At 44.3% G+C, this 19,689-nt stretch overlaps 1 protein-coding gene across 4 annotated transcripts in view; it reads right to left on the bottom strand.

Moving 5' to 3' along the window:
• ZNF236 (zinc finger protein 236) overlaps positions 1 to 19,689 on the bottom strand; it is a 97,144-nt gene that overhangs the window by 34,469 nt on the left and 42,986 nt on the right. For 3 of the 4 annotated variants that reach the window (XM_068563058.1, XM_068563055.1, XM_068563057.1), the window contains 8 exons: positions 17,920 to 18,192; positions 16,404 to 16,607; positions 7,938 to 8,079; positions 7,039 to 7,299; positions 4,179 to 4,423; positions 3,367 to 3,468; positions 2,685 to 2,836; positions 898 to 1,001 (listed from right to left, as the gene is read on the bottom strand). In XM_068563058.1, the coding sequence (XP_068419159.1) occupies positions 898 to 1,001; positions 2,685 to 2,836; positions 3,367 to 3,468; positions 4,179 to 4,423; positions 7,039 to 7,299; positions 7,938 to 8,079; positions 16,404 to 16,607; positions 17,920 to 18,192 (1,483 nt within the window). The remainder of the gene's footprint in view (positions 1 to 897; positions 1,002 to 2,684; positions 2,837 to 3,366; positions 3,469 to 4,178; positions 4,424 to 7,038; positions 7,300 to 7,937; positions 8,080 to 16,403; positions 16,608 to 17,919; positions 18,193 to 19,689) is intronic. The other variant, XM_068563056.1, reaches the window with a different exon arrangement.

Below are 19,689 nucleotides of genomic sequence, written 5' to 3'. Positions count from 1 at the left end.
CAGTTCGTATACTCTTTAGTTGATAAAATACTTTACCAAACAGATGTTACTAGAGCTATTTTGAATAACATATAAGTATGTAGTGTTATTTTCCTCTCAGTTGCTATGAAATATATTAAAATTAAGGATGAAACAATTATAAATTTCAAAATTCCTATTCACATATTATTAAAAAATTTTTTTAAATTCTGAAAGCTTATTCCATTTTATTTCCCTATTTTTTCCATTTCCAGGTTTTAATCTGTGACAGGAGGGTACACAGAGCACACAGCTCAGCACACAGCAGCAAGTTCTTAATAAATGTTGAATGAACGAATGGGGAATGAATGAATGAATGGCCAGAAGTCCAGGAACGCCCAAGCAGATGTCACAAAGGAATCACAAGAAAATATTATACTAATCTCACTTAAAAATACCGATGCAAAATCCCACGTTAAACATTATTCAACAAGTATGAATAATGGAATAAATGGAAGTGTGACTAAAGTAACAGGAGGTTATATATGAAACACACAAAGAGCCTTGGACAAAAAGGCACGATATAAATCCAAGTTATCTCTGAAGACACAGTAACGGTGGCCTAGAGTGGGGACAGAAAGCTACAGCAGAGTAGTTTACGGGCACAGGCTGCTGCATCCAAACCCCGCCCACGTCACTGACCAGCTGTAGAAGCTTTAGCAAGTGAGTCTCTTTGGTCTCAGATACTTTCTTTATAAAAACGGGGGTGACAATAGACCCTGTTTCCCAGAGCTTTTGTGAAGCTGCAGGAATGGTGCAGGTGGGCGCTGGGCGCAGCAGGACGGGCTGCGGTCTGAGCGTGCGTACCCGGAGGAGCGCGCGTACCTGTAGGAGCGTGCGTACCCGGAGGAGCGCACGTACCCGGAGGAGCGTGCATACCTGTAGGAGCGCCGGCTCTGCTCCTCGCTGTCCTCCAGGAACGGGGGACGTGGCGCCTGCAGCTCCAGCTCCTGCTGGGATGACTCCTGAATCAAACGACTTGCCTAAAACGTAGCAGAAGCACAGAGCGGACTGCTTGAACATCTATGAATGAATACAAACACCTAACAGCTAAGGATAAGAACACTCATAAATGTGGATTTAAAAGGGAGAAACCTCAATTAGGTCGTTGCAATCATTTGGGCCAAATTAATAACAAAAATCATCTATACCAATTTTACTGAAGAAATACTTATTCTATTTTCCATTAACTTGCTTTAATACGAAGTTTAACCAAGCATGAAACTGATCTTTCCATATTTTTTATGTATATTAAGAGACTACTCTTTCATCTGCTCTACTCTTACTGAGAGTGAACAAAACGGCCTGCTTTCTTAAAATACTAAGTCCCCTCGCTTGTCACAAAATCACGGGGGGGAGAAAGCATGTTCCCAGCCCAGGAGCAGCAGGCCTGGGGACAGCAGCCCCTTAACCCGACACTTTCCGGCCACAGGTGGTGCAGCCCAGGGACTGGGCAAAGATCTGCAGGAAACACCCATGTTCAGCGGACAGAGCGCAGGCTGACCTTCAGGACGTGGGGGACAGGCGCAGGAGGGGCCAGAACAGTGGAGAACCTGTCTGCGTGCGTGCGTTTCCCCTGGCTTCCGGGACCCGCCCCGAAAAGCCACGAGTGAGCGGGTGTGCAGTCTTGCTCAGAGGGCCGAGTGAAGGCAAGCCACAGAGGGGCATGCCCCCCACCACCCAGATTCAGCGCCTACTGTCAATTACGCAGCTTCGAGCTGGGAAAACATGCTCTGAAAATTTCACTGGAGGGTCCAGGTCCTCCACTTGGCAAAAGTTACCCACAGGGGCTTTTAAAGGGAGAAAACAAGGACTTCCGGGTGGCGCAGTGGTTAAAAATTCTGCCTGCCAACGCAGGGGACACGGGTTCGAGCCCTGGTCCAGGAGGATCGCACATGCCGCGGAGCAACTAAGCCCCGTGTGCCACAACTACTGAGCCTGCGCCCTAGAGCCCGCGAGCCACAACTACTGAAGCCCGCGCGCCTAGAGCCCGTGCTCCGCAACAAGAGAAGCCACCGCAATGAGAAGCCCGTGCACCTCAACCAAGAGTAGCCCCCTCTCGCCGCAACCAGAGGAAGGCCACACGCAGCAACGAGGACCCAACACAGCCCCCCAAAAATTTAAAAAGTAAATATTAAAAAAAAGAGAGAAAGAAAACAATTGATTTGCCAATCATTTTCACCACTACTGACAGATTTCCAAAAATGGCAAAATCAGTACCAAAACAAAAACTTAAATGCCTCCAACTTGAACAAGAGATGAAAATTTTAAATGATGCATTTAAATATGTATCTTTAGTATGTCAGCCTTCATTATATTTTCATTCTAACACGTTTCTTTTAAGATTCCACAAATTAAAATGCTTAGGTTTTCTCGCTAAAGCAATGTGATATCCTTCAGATGGTACTGAAGTCAGTTACACTCTCCTGACTTTCCTGACATTTAACCAAAAAAGGTAAAGCCACATCATGGGAATGGAATCTTAAAATGAAAATGTTTTAAGGGAACAGAAGCCCTATCTGATAAACATTGAGGTTTTCACAGGTGATGCAGCAATCTTCAAGTTGCAGCAAGTTAACATGCCCTCTTAAGTAAGCAAATTTTAAATAATTACAGTGAAGAATAAGATAGAATCTGCTCAATGATGAGACTTCCGCAATACTCACTACATTAATGGTATCAGAGCTGGGAACCGGAAGTAAGTTCTGCTGATGGAAGCTCGTGGACAGGGCTTGAGACTCCAGTGTGCTAGAATCTTGTAACTGTTGGACGGGTGGAAACTGAGTCTGTTGATTGTATGCATCAGTCACTGTAAAACCTGAAATAAAGTAGAAGACATGAGTTCTACAAAAAATACTAAAGTTGCACACACACACACAAAACCAAAAAAGGTCGGTTTTACAAATAAAGGTATTTAAAGGAACATGTCTACTTTCTGAACGGGAATCAGGATTATTCGTTTTTATCAGCAGGCTCTAAAGTGACCTGCTCCCAGGCAAGAGGCTATGCTCAGCTCCCATCCTTGCAGGGCAGGCTGACACACCAGCCACAAACCAGTCCCAGCTTCTACTCAGTTACCTTTCCTTGGCTAGAAACCAGGCGTAGAATGGTCATTAAAGTCCCTTTCTGGAAAATCTGACCAGACTACAAAATAGCGTGCGCGTGCACGTGCACACACACACACACACACACACACACACACACACGCTACCCACGCAAGAGGTTATCTGGTTCCATAACTGGTCATAAATTTGAGCAGAGCACTAAAACAAACACTCAAGGTTGCTGTGAGGTTAAACCCAACCAGGCGCAGCTCACTGGAGAGCCGCAGGGAAGCCCGCCACTGACCCTGTGACAGGCCCGCTGGCTCGAAGGGCTGCGGCGGGGGGGCCTGCTGCTCGTACTGGCCCACGTGCCCCTCCAGGGTGTGCTGCTGGACCACAAGCCTGTCTGAAGACAAGAAGCACAGACGAGGGCGGGAGATTCGTAAACCCGGAAGCCGCTCCACATCTACCAACCTGTCCAAAAGGATGCTTCGGTGAGTTTCCAAAAAGCAGCCTCCTTGTTCGGGAAAGACAGTAGGAAAACAATTCATACAGAGGGTACAAACTTACATATGTTGGGTTAAAAAGTACAAAACCCTGCTCACAGACCAAATACTTCTTGGGACGCCCAGAAAGCAAACAGCAAGCTGACCGGCCAACCGTCTGTCAGGCCCGCAGGAGGCCGGAAGCCTGAGCCGACTCTGTCACTGAGCTCACCGTCCCCCCCGGTGAGCCGGCGTCTTTCTGCAGCGAGGCCTCCCCGCAGGAGGCAGCGCGCTGGCCGAGGGGCCTCAGCTCCCGCAGAACGCAGCACCCAGCCCACGGCCTCACGCTGGCAAGTCCGGGAGCCGCGCACCAGGACACGCGTGATCACGCAGATGGGCGCTCAGTGAAAACCAAAGACTCTCTCGCGGTAGGCTCAGGGGTGAGAGTGGGTGACAAGCAGCGCGTATCGGAAGGTCCCGTTTCTACCATTCTAAAGGCACCGCAGACTCTCTCACGCTCAGACACACGGCACAAACTGCGCTTTAAAAGGTCAGAGACGAGAGGGCCAGCGGGGACTGGAGTACGAAGGGCTGCAAAACTCCTGAGAGTTAAAAGCCCTGAACCGCTCACCTTCATCTGCTTCCAAAGGCTGACCCGCCATCTGCTGGCCGAGCCCCGCCTCCACGCCGGCAGGCGGCCCCAGGTCCAGCACGGCCCCGGGGTTGTCGGCCACGGCCTCAGCGGTCGGCTGCAGCGCGGCGTTCTCAATCTCCACCTGCACCTGGGTGGGCACGTGCATGCCCTGCTGGTCCACGGCGCCGTCATCTATCGGGCAGGCCTGCTGGTGCTGCCGGAGCTGCTGGGCAAGCTCAAATCTTCAAAAAATGGACAACAGTCCGCAGCGTCAGCTGCTGTCAAACACCGCGGGCACGCGAGGTGCGACTTATTCAGTGACAGTTTTCATTTTAAACTGTTTCGCTTTGAAGTCGCGGCGGCAATCCAGTTGAGAGTTAAACACTACAAATACTCTGAAAGAAAACCCACGTGCCCTTATCGCTAAGCGCTTTCACAGACTATAGGGGCCTGAAGGCAACAAGGATTTTTCAAAGTCTGAACGGTACAAAAGATGCCACGTTTCAAAGCTCAACTCTCCCAATTCAAATTCTGCGATGAGCCGAGGTGTTCAAAACAAGAAGTGCACGAGATGAGGCAGCGCCCTGACGGGCTGCCTTCAGCGCTACACACACACGCGGGAGAGACGGGGCCCTCCTGCAGCCTGCCAGGCCGTGCGCGGCTCACTGGCCAGTGGGCCACAGGCTGCAGGACCTGGACCACGAGGCATGTGGCCGCGATGGTTTTCTGCAAGATCATTAGTCCTGTTGATATTACTTTCACGTGTACAAAACATACCCAGCATATTTTCATCAAGGCCAAGAATTTCTCTTTCAAAGAGAAAAATGAACAATGAATTCAGTGAATGAATCAAAAAAACTGGGGAAAAAACAAACAAAAAACCCCAGGTCAAACAATGATCTGATTAACAGGCTGTGCAGTATCTCAGCCATGAAGGGGCTACTCCAGTCAGACTCACACAAGCCCTACCCGACGCTGGATGCCAGAATCACGTGAATCTGCCGATTCAGGATTCCATTCTGAGCTCCAAAAGCCTTTCCTCTTCATTTTCTGATATCAAAAACAGTCACTTCTCAACTACTTTTACTGAGGAGGGGGGTAACAAAAATGTACTGAAAAGCAGCAAAGGAAAGAACACGCACTGTCACACCTCCACCACAGGGTGACTGTACAGTGGTGCCATGGGTTCACGGGGTCCCCTCCACCACCCCGAAGGAGAGGAAATGTGCCCTCTGTCGTGACTGGTGGAGCCTTGTTTTCTGTTCGTTTGCCTGGGTGTTTTTCACAACTCTTACTACAGAGACTTTTTATTTTTAATGTAAGTGTGTATGGCCTTTTAGGAATTTCCAAGACTTCAAGCAAAGGGATCAAACGACTGGAGCTGCTGCCTGCTTGCAGGCAGGTTCAAAGTACACGCCATCTGTAAGATAAACCCCCAACTCTGCAATGACAGACCTACCCGTCCTCACGCTGCCACCTGAAAGTCACGCACACTCTCCCCTGGCGTAAGCGTGGCTTGCGTCCCTCGGCGGAACCCTGGACAAGCAGTGGCCAAGGCAACACCCCACTGACAGAGATGACCTGGCTGAAAGCAGCTGACCCTCTTCCCAGAAATCACACCACTGGCCTCTGAGCCTGTGAGCTGTACTCCCAACACTACCACAAAAGTACACCGTGAAAGCCAGGTGCCTTGCAGAGAGAGGCACAATTCACCATGCTCTGGGCAAGCCGTGACCACGCCCCACTTCTCTTAGCAGGGCACCGCTCTTAGGCGGTCCTGCTACGGGGAGCAGGAGCATGCACTCTGAGCGTCTCCGCCCCCATGAATTCCCCAGTTCCTGAATGCGTGTGAAGCATAGAACTTCCTCCATAAAAGGCAGCCAAGTATAACCGGATATATGATTGGCAAGCGTCCCCCAACTGACACCACCAATCTCATATTCCCTAGGTGGTCTCGAGAAGCACTTAAACTCCTCGGCTACACAATCAACCGTGCCAAAATCGAGGACAGTCAATTCTGTCAAGTGTGCTTTGGCATCCAGAGGGATAAAACCAAAACACTCTTTCTCAGAGTTACCTTATTCTAACAGTTGGGAGTTTTGTTTGGTAGGTAATACCTGGACACAGACATCCGGGTTAAAATACGGCTCAAAGGTAAACATTCTAGGGCAGAAGGCTAATATTCTTTCCTGGTAAGCCTGGTAACTCTTGTTTTCAAAGTCTCCTAGGAGGTGGTCGTGGTCACCTTGTCCAGGCTTTCCGTTACAATACAGAATTCTGTGGCTTCACAGAAGCACCACTGAATAAGCTCCAGACACAGTCAGAAATGTGTCTCTGTGAGGGCTCTTTGGGTCACCTCCATTTACAGATGAGGCAGCCCTCTAAGCAAGCAAAAATCTAAGTTAGCTTTAATGATGGATTTATGTGTTAGCTAAAACAATATTTTCTTTCTGTCAACAACCTACAATAATTACCATTCAGATAACACTAATGATATGCCTAGAGATCACAGAGTTGACCAAGATTTTCTTTTTTGAAATCTTCATTACCTCATTATAGTAGACACTGTCTATCTAGCATTTTATCTACTACTGATTATCAGTTTTTAAGAGAGTTTAGAAAGCATTTAGGCCAACACTGACTACTTCAACACCACATTAAAAATACAAATGATGTGCTTTAGTCTATGGCTCTCAATAGGTCATTAAACACTGATACAGAAGTTTCTTTAGCTCATACACCTCCCGCTAGAAGTAATAATAAAGGAAACAAAGACAACTGTTTCTTCAAAATGCTCCCCACCATCATCTGGGAATTATAAGGATTGTTAAAAAGTGACCATCAGAATTATACCTACCTATGGGTTTTCATGTGCTTTTTGCAATTTAGTGAGGTCTTAAATGTTTTCTGGCAATAGGGACACATATAGGGACGAAGGTCGTTATGGATGCCCATATGTCGCCGTAAGCTACCACCAGTAGTGAAAGCTCCATTACATATCAGACACTTGAAAGATTTAAGTCCAGTGTGCGTTCGGACGTGTGCTTTGAGCACTCCTGCAGAAACAAAGCCTCTTCCACACTGAGAACATTTAAAAGGCTTTTCACCTGTATGTGATCTAAAAAGAATAAAAATGGTAATGAATAAGCGTCTTACGCTTTCACACTGCTTCCTAATTTAGCACGCACTCTAGTAATTCTCTCCCTTGGCCACCCCTTTGCTGAGCTCAGCAGCAGAGACTCAGCTCTCACGTCCCCACAACGGGACCTGAGACTCAGCGCTCAGGTGACTCATCTGAAGTCCTGGGGCTCGCATACAACCGACACAAAACCAGACCCCACATCCTCTTCTACGTTCTGTCCTCTTCTCATGACCCCTCACTGTCTCTCGTGATCAGGTTTCTATCAATACTTCCTTTTCACTGTTGCTAGCACCTGATGAATACAGCCGAAAAACTGTGAAAGAGCATAATCCTAATGAAACAAACCACATACTTCTCTGACATGTCCCAGAGATTGCAAATACTGAAATATAATAGGAGTGTAAATAAAATTCAGTGGCGGTTTGTGGGTAAAACATTTTGGTCAAGACACTGAAGAAGGAAAGTATCAATTATCAGTAAATATTCTGGGGTCAAGAGTGACATCTTAAATAACAAAAGCTAACAACACTACCATTCTTAGTATTCCCACAAGTCACCAGATCACTAAATCACTGTAACTATAAATTTCCATCTCTGAATCTACGTTACCTTACCTGATGTGTTGTTTAAGATGGCAAGATTTTTTATAGGCACGATGACAGTAAAAACACTTGTATGGTCTATCTGCTTCATTTACAAAATTATTATTAAAATAACTTTGAAAAAGCTGGTTTCTTGGAATGGGCTGGATAAGACCTACAAACCAAAAGAAAATCAGGAATAATTCACTGTCAATGCTACTAATAAACGTCAAACGGCATCTGCTTTACCCAGAAGATAAAAAATCCTGAAGAGCTAGATTCCAATGTTGCAACTAATTGCTATCTTAATTTGTGTTAGGAACTCGCTATTTAAAGAACACCTATCAGGAAACACTTAATAGAGTTAATATAAGATAGATACTCTTTTCGACATAAGGAACATTTATACTGTCACAATTACTTCTCTTTGTTCTAGAGCCAATTTTTCATGGATTTCTACATTTAACTTTCTATATGAGCATCTGTTGGCATGCAATTTATACAGCTACATCAACATTTAGGTTAATCAGAGTTTTTAAGTCCCTTATTTGTTCAGTATGAAGACTGTACCCTAGGTACTATAACGAATTCAAGACAGAAATGATTCCAACATGATCTTTTGTTCTAAGGAAGTCAGGGTTTTCATAGAAATTTTATTAAAAGAAAATCTGTAAACAGCAAAATTACAACCTTAAATATTTCAGGTTTTACATACTTTCAATGAATAAAGAATGCCCTTACGTTGACCGTGTAATAAGTATGTCTTGATCAAGCAATTGAATTATTTATGAAATTCAGGACAAACATACATTTGAACCCTCTGAATTAGTTAATGTTTACCTGGAACAACAAGAGAAAGACGTACACTGTCAGTTCTACCTGGGCTGTTCCTCCTCTCTCCCAGACAATGCAGCTATCAGCCAAGACTATGGACTGGCCACGCTCCCTGCTCCCTCGGCTGTGCCATTCACTTCCCTGCGATGATTTACCAACAGGCACCTCCTCACACACTGCTGTCCAGACTGTCCCTAACAGTGCGGGTTACGGCTCAATCCTGTCCCCTAAAACCTGCTTGTTCCTCCCAACTCTCCTAGTTGTACGTAAGGAACCCCATCCTCCTAGTCATGCGGGGGCCAGGGATTTCAGACTCTTGGAGCCGCTCGTTACGTTTGCCATTTGCCAGTCCTGGAGATCCCACTTCTCCAGTGTTCTTAAACTTGTTTCCTCGTTTCTATTTCCACTGCCACCATTCTCGAACAACGGGGGGAAAGACGGCAAAGCTGGAGAGGATTCGACATAGAAATAGAAATTGCTTCACTAGCATGTGAGACGTAACTGAACGGACCCGCACTTCCCGATGCTGCATGAGAAGCTCATTTACTTTTCAAAGAGAATACAGAACCTCCCTTGTGGGACTTCCCTGGCGGTCCAGTGGTTAAGACTCTGCCCTCCCAAGGCAGGGGGCACAGGTTTGATCCTGGTTGGGGAGCTAAGATCCCACACGTTGTGTGACACGGCCAAAAAATAAAAAAATTTTAAAAAATAACAGAACCTCCCTTGTGATGTGTGTACAATCCACAGGGCACACACTCGATGAGCTGCCAAACCTTCTCCCATTTCACGAGGACTCAGGACTGGGGAGCTGCGTGGGGACCACGCAAAGACCTTCCCTCCGGGCGCTCCAGCATCGCTCTACCCGTCACGGCATCGCCCTGCTTTTTCCCAACAACTCCTCTCTCGCGCTCAAGAAGAGAAAACTTCAGTCCTTCAGTCCACCCCACCACCTTCCCCAGGACACACGTGCTAAGTCTGCTGCAGACAGGCTGACACGCCTGGTGCTCAGAGGCAAGATGGCCGTACAAGGGCCGATTCCCGAACCCAGACGCACGTTCACTCTTCTGCGTGGCTCTGTGTCAGACACGCACCTAGACCAGCCTCCTGAATGTTCTGCTCTGCCTTCTCGTATCAGCAACAGAAGAAGGTCCCTGCCACAGTGAGCTGGGACCCTAACGGCAATCTGCTCAACCGCCTCCCGTGGTCTGCCACCGAGAACGGGGCCACTGCGACCACCCGGCTCGGCCTCCCGGCACGGGTCCCCACCTCCCTCCACACCACCGCCAACTCCTACCCAGGCAGCTTCGTGATGTGATCCTTAACGAGCCTCACTTTCCCACCTCCACGCTGACTCATTTCTGTCCCAGCACTTGTCGCTGCTGGTTCTCTTTCCTCTTTCCCCACTCCCTGGGCTAGAGCTTCTGGAGCCTGGGGCCTGCCCCATGGTCACGGATGTAGCCCTGAGCCAAAGAGCACTGGCCAAGTAGGACACGTAGATACGATCGAATATATTAATGATCCTGTTCTCAGTGTTTACAAAATCAGAGAAAGAAGGGAAGGAAAGAAGCACGCACAAATTCCAACCAAGATCGTTGATTCACGGTCTGACGGTCAACCTTTATTGGACATCTACTTTCAGGGAATCATGTTAGATTCTATGAAGAGAACAGAAAACTCAAGTGAGTATTTTCCAAACTGGCAGCCAAAAAGGGTGGCGCCTCTGGTCACTGCGAAGCTTGTGAAACTGTGAACCTCAAATGCTCTGCAAGGAAGGTCCACAGGCAACACATAACAGCAACTGTTAGGCACAGTTCCCCGGTATCTTATGCAAACAGGTTCAGTAACTATTAGCATAAAGTACCACTTAATTAAAACTGTAAGCTCCAAGTAATATCTGATAAGCCATTTTCTTGTTCATTGCTGAACTTAACGGAATGAGTGATTTCTAAGAAAAACACCAATAAAAAAATTTAAAACTCTCCTCCCACAATTAAAATGAACTGTACAAATATACAAACGTGAGAAATTAATTTTATAGACTTCATCAGACAAGATACACATTAAAAAGCAACACAGGAAAGTGAAATAATGTTAAGCAATTAGTTATATAAATTATTTATATAAATTGTATAAATTCGTGAAAGTAGGTAAAGTAAATGAAATTCACAAGGTAATTTTTAAAAAGTAGAAAGCCCTCCTATAGTTGTCTTGTATCCGTTTCATAGGGAAAAAAATAAGATATTCACAAATAAGAAAACAAAAGTACTGCTTTTGCCATTTCCCACATCAAAAAAAAAAAAAAAAGCCATATTGGGTGCTGGGGGCATGGCTGTGCAGGGGGGTTCACTGCCTCCCAGTCAGACCTGAGGTCAGTTAGCAAAGCGGGGTTCCAGGTGAGCCCCTCCCTAGCCTGCAGTGCAGACACAAAGCTTGTCAGACGGCAGAGCCGGGCTGCACCCCTAAGGCTCCAGGCTGCACCCGATTTAGCACCTTCAGAGAGCTCCCCACCCGTCTGCCACAACAGGCCCTGACCTTCCAGCCTGCACTGAAGCAGCCTGACGCCAGAATCTACCGGGAGACTTCAGACTGGCTGTCCGTGCCAGGCCTTGAAGCTGTGAGCCCTGTAAGGCCCACAGACGTCCCTCCTCTCCAAGTCACCCCCATTCTGGTGCAGGGTCCCCCCTCCAGCCCCACTGTTCTTCCAGCTCTTTCTCCTGTGGCTTCTGGAACCTACGTTCCACAGCAAACAAGTTCTCCATCATAAACAGGTCCCATAAACAGAATGTTTAGTTACTCCTTTCTTTTCCGAAACAGTAGGTCTGTGGTCGAACGGCTTGCCTTGAAGCTCTGGCTCCTCAGGACCATTCTGAATCTGAGGAGCTCTAGCCTCCTGTCCCGGCCCATCTCTGTCTCCCAGTCTGTCTTCGCTTCCTCCCCAGTCCCACCTGCCCTCCACGAACCGAATCCCTTTATCCAATCCCTTGCCAATACGCACTTGTGCAAGTCCTCTGGCCCTTTCTCAAATAATTCACAAGATCATAAAAAGAAAAACAAAAGAACGTGCCCAGTAACACCCCTCAGAGACAACCATAATGGACGGTTTAGTGTCCACTCTAACAAAAGAGTCTGTAATGTGAAAACGTAAGTGGGATCAACCATACACACTGTTCTGGAACTATCTGTTCATACTTCATACGTATACTTAACTCTCCAAGTCATTATATATGACATCATTCCCATCACCCTTTGGATGCCGGCAAGGAATTCCACTGTACCAGTGTACCCAGTTCCCTTAATGCACTTCTGGCGGACATTCTGCCTGTTTCTAACTGTACACTACTGCAGGGCTGCAATAAACAATCTAGTATATACAGCTGTTACCTTAGTGTCTCCCCGCTAGACACAGAATTACAGTCTCTGGGCAGCATCCAGGCATATTTATTTTTAAACAGAACCCCAGATGATTCTGAGATCTTTGGGGGTGAGGGTAGGGGTCCCACCTTGAGCTCCTCAGAAAGTGAAATAACAGGCTTCATTTTTCCGATGCTTTATTTTTCAAGTCTAATAATTTTACAAAGTTCTGTTAAAAAGCTAGGCTAATTATAAGGTCGTAATCTTTGAAGAAAAAAATTAAAGGTGAATTAAACATACATAAAACCCCTAAGGTCTTGGCCTCATTATGTCATTTCTACTAGACCATCAGTCCCTTTATATATATATATATATATATGTGTGTATTTTATTTTAAGGAAACTACTAATCTTAAAGAAAGGCATGGATACATTTCAGCTAATATGCCTCAAAAACAAACTAGAGATGTCCTTAAAAGTTCCTAAAATTCCTTCTATACTAACAGAAGAAAAAGCTTTATCTTGTTATGGTGCTTGGGGGAAAATACAACTTAGTCTTACAAGAGCTACCATAAACCACAAAAGAACAAAATGATGACAAACATAACACATATTATATATCACACATAACATATAAAATAAATTTGGTATACTAGGTTAGACAAATATGTGAAAGAAAAAGCAAGATAAATGCACTAATATCAATATGATTAAAACATGAATATAAACTTGGAAGATCAATCATTACAGCGCTGAGGTTTAAAATAATAGATAACCAGGGACTTCCCTGGTGGCGCAGTGGTCAAGGCTCTGCGCTCCCAACGCAGGGGGCCCGGGGTTCAGTCCCTGGTCAGGGAACTAGATCCTGCATGCCGCAACTAAGAGTTTGCATGCTGCAACTAAGGAGCTGGCGAGCTGCAACTAAGGAGCCCATGAGCCACAGCTAAGGAGCCCGCCTGCTGCAACTAAGACCCGGTGCAACCAAATAAGTAAGTAAATAATTAACTAATTAATTAATTAATTAAAAACAAAACAAAAGCCCACTTTTAATTTAAAATAAATAAATTAAAAAAATAATAGATAATCAAAGCCTGGCTCACTTCGAAGAAAATATTTTCCAAACATCTATGCTCTGCAAAAATGGTGGCAGCATACACCATTACACACACTCACACATATGCACAGTCATATATAGAAAACACAGTGATTTCTTTTTTTAAAAACATAGGTATGTCATATACACATATGATTTGAAAATCCAGAAGCAGCTACAGATCAAAATATTACGATCACCCTGACTCCAATACTTCCCCAGTCTGCACACTGTTTTATTTAAACTTAGTTCTTGAATTTAGAAGAGAAAGCATTTAGAGTACAGTATACCGCATGTCTAGTGAAAACAGCCGCAAGTGCAATGAACTACTACACGGTATCTGTGTTCAGTAAAGACTAGTGGTGCTCGATGCCAAGATCCAGTGGCCACCTGGGCCCCTGGCGGCTCCTCCACACCCCTGCGCCGGGGGCGCAAGGCTGACGGGTGTGGGAGGAAGTGAACTTTACTGACCACACCCTGACCCAGACGTCTGAAGACCCAGGTTCTAGTTCTACCATGAGCTCTAGTTGTAGAACCTAAAAGCAATGTTAGAACCCTCTCTAGGGCCCACTTTTTACATCTGTAAAAATGAAGAGTGAGGAATGTAGGCAAGTTTGGGAAAGACTATTTTTAAGTTCCCACGCAGCTCTGGAAGTTTTTAGAATTGCACAACTATATGGGACTATTCCATCCAACAATGCTCCCTTAATATGCAGAGATTAAGTTACTTGCTGTAGTATTTTCTGATGCATTCTAATACTTTCCTAAGTGACAGTAATTAGTGTAAGAGGTACTGAGCTTCAAGTAACCAGACTGGACTGGAACATCTCATCTCCCAGTTAAGTCAAATAATTGTAACCAATCTATGCTAAACCCTCTCTGGCATGTTTTTATCAAGATCTGTCCCCCAAACATAATTACAGTCACATTTTTTCTACATAGCCCCCAAGGAGCTCAGATTCTGAGAGAAGAGACAGACACAAATACAAATAACGACGAAGTGTAAAATAAATATTTAAACATTTTACATTTTACAACGTGAAGCCAGCTCTATGAGTCACTTCCCCCATGTGTCCCACTCAGCCTAGAACAAAGGAGAATTCCGCTTCCACTAATTTAGTCTAAGATACAGGTGTCTGTGAAGCTAGAAGCGCAATGTTCTCCATTTTTACCTCGGAAAAAGTCTGGAGAATCAGGGCTCCAGTTCAACTCAACTAAGGATTTGTAAACTTAAGGGCAAGAAACCCACAGGCGTGTAACCTGAGTCACGGCAACCCGAAAAAACTGGTAATTTGAGGGCTACCCTCAAGCATGAAGGATAATTCTAGGGCTGCTAAGTAAGTTTTTAGTCTGTCCTAACTTTTAGAGATTTTTTTGCATTTCAAGAATAACACAAATCACTGAGAACCTAGAGACGTTAAGTGAAATTGGTCTGTTGTTTTGTTTTGTGAGCTGCCACACCTGCACAAGGACATCAGAGTGTTCTAACCTACCATGGGAGTTCCGATCAGTGTCTATACCCTAAACGATTAAACACCCTAAGAATCACAGCTCCTAGGAAGCTTAGCAGAAATCATGCGTAAAATCACTGCAGGCTGGTATTTGGGGAGTATGCTCTTGAACTTGTTGTCTTTGGGGGTTTTCCCGTTTCTTCTAGAGTTAAGTCTGATAAGTACATTATTCTAGAAAAAACCCATTTCATCTAAATTTGCAAGTGCATGAGCAAAAAGTTGTAGAGTATCTGCAAACAATTTTTATCTCATCTGTATCTATGCTTACAGCTTGACTCTCATTCCTAATATTACAGATATTTTCTCAGTCTTTAGTTTACTAGAGATGTGTCAAGCTATCTATTTTACTGTTAACTTTGTAAAAATTGTAAAATTATGTTCACTAGAATTTTGTCTTCTATCTTAAATTATTATACTTATTATTTTTTGCTACTTGCTTTTTTATTTTTCTACCTTTTTGAGTTATATATTTTATTTATTTTCATTCTTATTTTTTAGTAAGAAATACTTCTTAAAAGCTGTTATCAGTCTTTTCTGGTAATAGCTTTGGTCCATCCAACTGTTTATAAAAATGTTCCCATTTCTAGGACGTAATTGCAGTTTTGAGTCTTACTTTTCCATATAATGAAACTTTAGATAGCTATTTTCTATTAATTTATGTTTTCATTGAACTGTAATCAAAGACTGCATTCTTCACAGTACCTATTTTTGAAAATCTGAAATTTCTCTATACCCTCGAATGTGATCAACTTCTATTTCATGCATATTTAAAAGAGTGTGTACTTTGGAGTACAAGGCTTTAAAGCCATTCAATCACCCTTTTTATATGTGTGCTTCAAACCCTCCTCAGTCTCGCTGTGTTTACACCAATCTAATTGAGGGTCTCTCACTATGGTTCAGAATTTGAATATTTCTCCTTTCTTCTGTGTTTGGTTTATATATTTTGATGCTACGCTCCTAGATACATAAAAGCTCGTGACTACTGATCACCTTATTAGGGGACTCTAGCTGACATTAGTCTACAGTATCTCTCTTTTTTACCATTTAAGCTTTATTTACATTAAATTATGTTTTGTTTGATATTAATTTCATTCACAGACTAGATTATCTCGCCTAAGACGATGAAATACAGGAGAACTGCATAAAAATGTAAATTCTTGCACAGAACTTAATGAGTTTCCTTTAATCTTATTTTAGGACCTACAAAAATCATTTTTCTGAAGATTCTCATAAACAGTGTTTTCTTTTTAGTTAGCTAACAAAATCATAATTTACCTTGATCATAACAACACCAAGCCTAAAAAGAACTTGAAAGCTGGCAGATTTACCTTTTAATCCAAAGGTTAAAGCAGCCCAGATAATGATCTGTTACACAGCACGCGGGGCTTCTAACACGTAAGTGACACAGCATACTGTGTGCCCCACTCAGGACACCCGCCCACCCCACAGGTCCACTGAGGTACAGTCTTCCTCGGTGAGGACTCACATATGAACATCTTCACTTACACAGCACTTCCCTCTTGCCGAGAACATAATCTGAGCAGCAGCTGAGCCAGGACTAGGATCTTAATTTAACTGTGAAACTTGCTGGCCCATAAAGCAAAACAATGCTTAACAACAACTCCACTGGCACCACACATACAACTATCTAACTACGCAAACCATAATGTTCATACACCCTTTGCGAAGTACCAAGGGAGGACAATCTTACCTACGTCTGTTATGAGGATCGGCTCCTGCAAAGGAATATCGGGGACTGGAACGTTCGCCTTGCCAACACGAACCTTTGCAGGTTTACGCTGGTGCCTCATCTTTCTTAACTCCGTGTGTTTAAAGTGAGAAGCAATGTGAGTCTTCCTGTGGCCTGAGGTTCGAAATTTCTTGTCACAGTGAGGACAAGCAAAAGGTCTGACTCCTGATAAAAAACAAAACAGACTGTAAAAGTATTCCAAAGAAATACATCTCAGTTAACGCCAACATAAAATTCTAGTATTTTAATACTGATCTGAATTCTCATTTTGTTGTTTCATGCCATATGTTTATAACTTCATGGACATTATAAATTAACAGTTATTTTCCCTTGCTTGCATACAGTGCACATTACAGATGTTAAGGCAGGTAATAAGAGCATTTTAAGTAAAAAAAAAAGAGCATTTACTATTTTCAGGAGAAAGCCTAAAATTGTAAAACCGATGTTCAAACAACTAGTAGTCCTTAAGACACTAACGTGAGTTAAGGCTGCTCTCCTCTCTGAAATCATCCTGTCTGTAACTGGAATAACGACGGCGCCCCAGGCTTGCTGCTGGGATTCTATACACTTGTGTTTGAATAGCACTTAGCAGTGCCCAGCATTTGGTAAATGAGCAGTAAATGGTGGCTGTTTGATTGTAAATAATAACGTCACTGCTGCTGCTGCCGACAGTAATAACATCCTCTTAACAATCCTCTGCTATGACTTCCCTTTTCTGAAGGAAACTTCCTTTTCTTACAATTTTACTGGCAAATGAAAATGCAGATTCCAAAGAAAGGCATATATCAAAATAGTCTCATTTCAGCTTTTTCAAATACTCATCCACATGCTCAGCTCAGCCCAGGAACCTCAAAGGGTTAGGAGAAGTTCCTGCTAATGGGTGCAGGGTTTCTTTTGGGGGTGATAAAAATGTTCGAAAATTAGATAGTGGCATGGGTTGCACAATTCTGAACTGCACACTTTGAAAGAGTGAATTTTATGATTTGTGAATTATATCTCAATAAAACTGCTATAAACAGAACTGGAGCCTGAATATGAAAGTTCTTGTGCCTTAATACTGATGACAAAATATCTGAAAGGTACAGTGGGTATTGATATTAAGGTCTCAGCACAGACACTCCCAGCCTGAAGTGTGCCAGCTAAAACCCAGAGGCCCCACGGGGGCGATGCCGGCCTCCTCCTCGGGAAGGCCCTCCCGGGCTGCATCTGAATCCCGTCAGCCACAGCGGTCTCCCTCCTCACTCCCTGCACTCCTAACCTCACTCGTAAGTGGCACAGTTTAACGCTCCCTCTTTAGGCCATCGGCGCCGTGAGGACCAAGGTCACGTGGACTTTGTTCAACAGCGTGTACCGTGTGCCCAGTCCACAGAAGGTCACTGTCACGCTCGTTACAATAAAGAGCAACGAGTGCTCCACAGGCTCAGCCGTGACCGCAGACCCCGCTGTGAACCACCTGCGGCGGGAGGGCCCCCCGTACCTGTGTGCAGGCGAATGTGCACCTTGAGGCTTCCCGAGGTGGAGAAGCTCTTCATGCAGCACTGGCACTTGAACGCCTTGATGCCCGTGTGCGTTTTGACGTGGGCCGTCAGCGTGCTCTTCACGGCGAAGGCCCGGAAGCACTGTGGGCACTTGAAGGGCTTCTCGTGGGTGTGGATGCGTATGTGGCGCACCAGGTCGCTGGGCTTGCGGAACTCCTTGGTGCAGTAGGGACACACGTGCCATCGCACACCGTTCTCCTCGCGGATCGACCCTGGAGGAAGATTACAACAAGAACGGTCCAGCTTGGCCTCGAAACCGCATTGTACCAAATATTAATGTCCTTCTAGGCTTCAATTTAGACAGCACACCATACCTATAAAAAACTATAGACCTTTTGCCACAGCAGAGGCTATATGATCAACTGTGGAAAAAGCTGAAATTTCCATAACTGAAATGACTGATGACTATGATTGAATCTTGCAGAAAATCCTGACAGTCCCATATGAACACAAATCATAGCCTAAGAGAGACAAGAACGCTAACTAGACAGGTACTATGATATAAATCAAGAATTAGCAGGGCAGACTTAGTCTGCTATAAGTGTAAGTAACAGTAGGTGCGATCAAATGACTCCAAAATTAACTCAGAGAACATGAAAAGAAGGAATGAAGTTACAATAAGTATTGTCTGAGCTGATCTGTTATCACTAATAAAAAAATGCAAATAAAAATAATGAGGAAATGGTAAATTCTTATGCTATAGAAAGGAACTGATAAATAGTTAAAACAAAGAAATAGCATATTTGATCATGAATGAGTTCATGATTTATGATCAAATACAGAAGATTCTTTTGCAACGCTAAATATTGCGTTTGGCCAAAAAGTGCCTTTGGTTTTTAAGTAAAAATAAAAGATGCATTTTTCATTTTCACCAAGAACTTTATTGAACAACGTATTCACCCTTTTGTTCCACTACCTTCTGCCATTTTTCAGGCAACTTCATAATTCCATCTTCCTAAAACTTTTTATATCTTTTTGAGCAAAGAACTGTTGCAGGTGCCTTTTACAATCTTCCAGGGAATTGAAATTTTTTCCATTACAAGAATTTTGTAAAGATCAAAATAAATGGAAACCTGAAGGTGCAACGTCTGGTGAATATGGCGGATGAATCAGAACTTCCCAGCCAAGCTGTGACAGTTTTTGCCTGGTCATCAAAGGAACATGCGGTCTTGCGTTACCCTGATGCAAGACTATGCGTTCTCCGTTGACTAGTTCTGGATGCTTTTTGTCGAGTGCTCCTTTCAGTTGGTCTAAATGGGAGCAGTACTTGTTGGAATTGTTTGGTTTTCCGGAAGGAGCTCGTAATAGAGGACTCCCTTCCAATCCCATCATATACACAACATCACCTTCTTTGGATGAAGACCGCCCTTTGGTGTGGTTGGTGGTGGTTCATTTCCCTTGCCCCACGATCTCTTCCGTTCCACATTGTTGTACAGTATCCACTTTTCATCGCCCGTCACAATTTGTTTTAAAAACGGAACGTTTTCTCTTCATTACGTTTAAGTAGAGAATCGCATGCGGAAATATGGTCAAGGTTTTTTTCACTTAACTCATATAGAACCCAAACATCAAAGCGATTAACATAACCAAGCTGGTGCAAATGATTTTCAGCACTTGATTTGGATATCTGGAGTACGTCGGCTGTCTCCCGCGTGCTTTAACATTGACTGCTCTCAATTAATGCCTCGATTTGATCGCTATCGACTTCA

The sequence above is a fragment of the Eschrichtius robustus genome, chromosome 14 (assembly GCF_028021215.1).
Source record: "Eschrichtius robustus isolate mEscRob2 chromosome 14, mEscRob2.pri, whole genome shotgun sequence".
In the NCBI taxonomy this organism is placed as follows: Eukaryota; Metazoa; Chordata; class Mammalia; order Artiodactyla; family Eschrichtiidae; genus Eschrichtius; species Eschrichtius robustus.
Note: the sequence above shows the minus strand (reverse complement) of the source record. Positions and strands in the feature narration are given on the sequence as shown.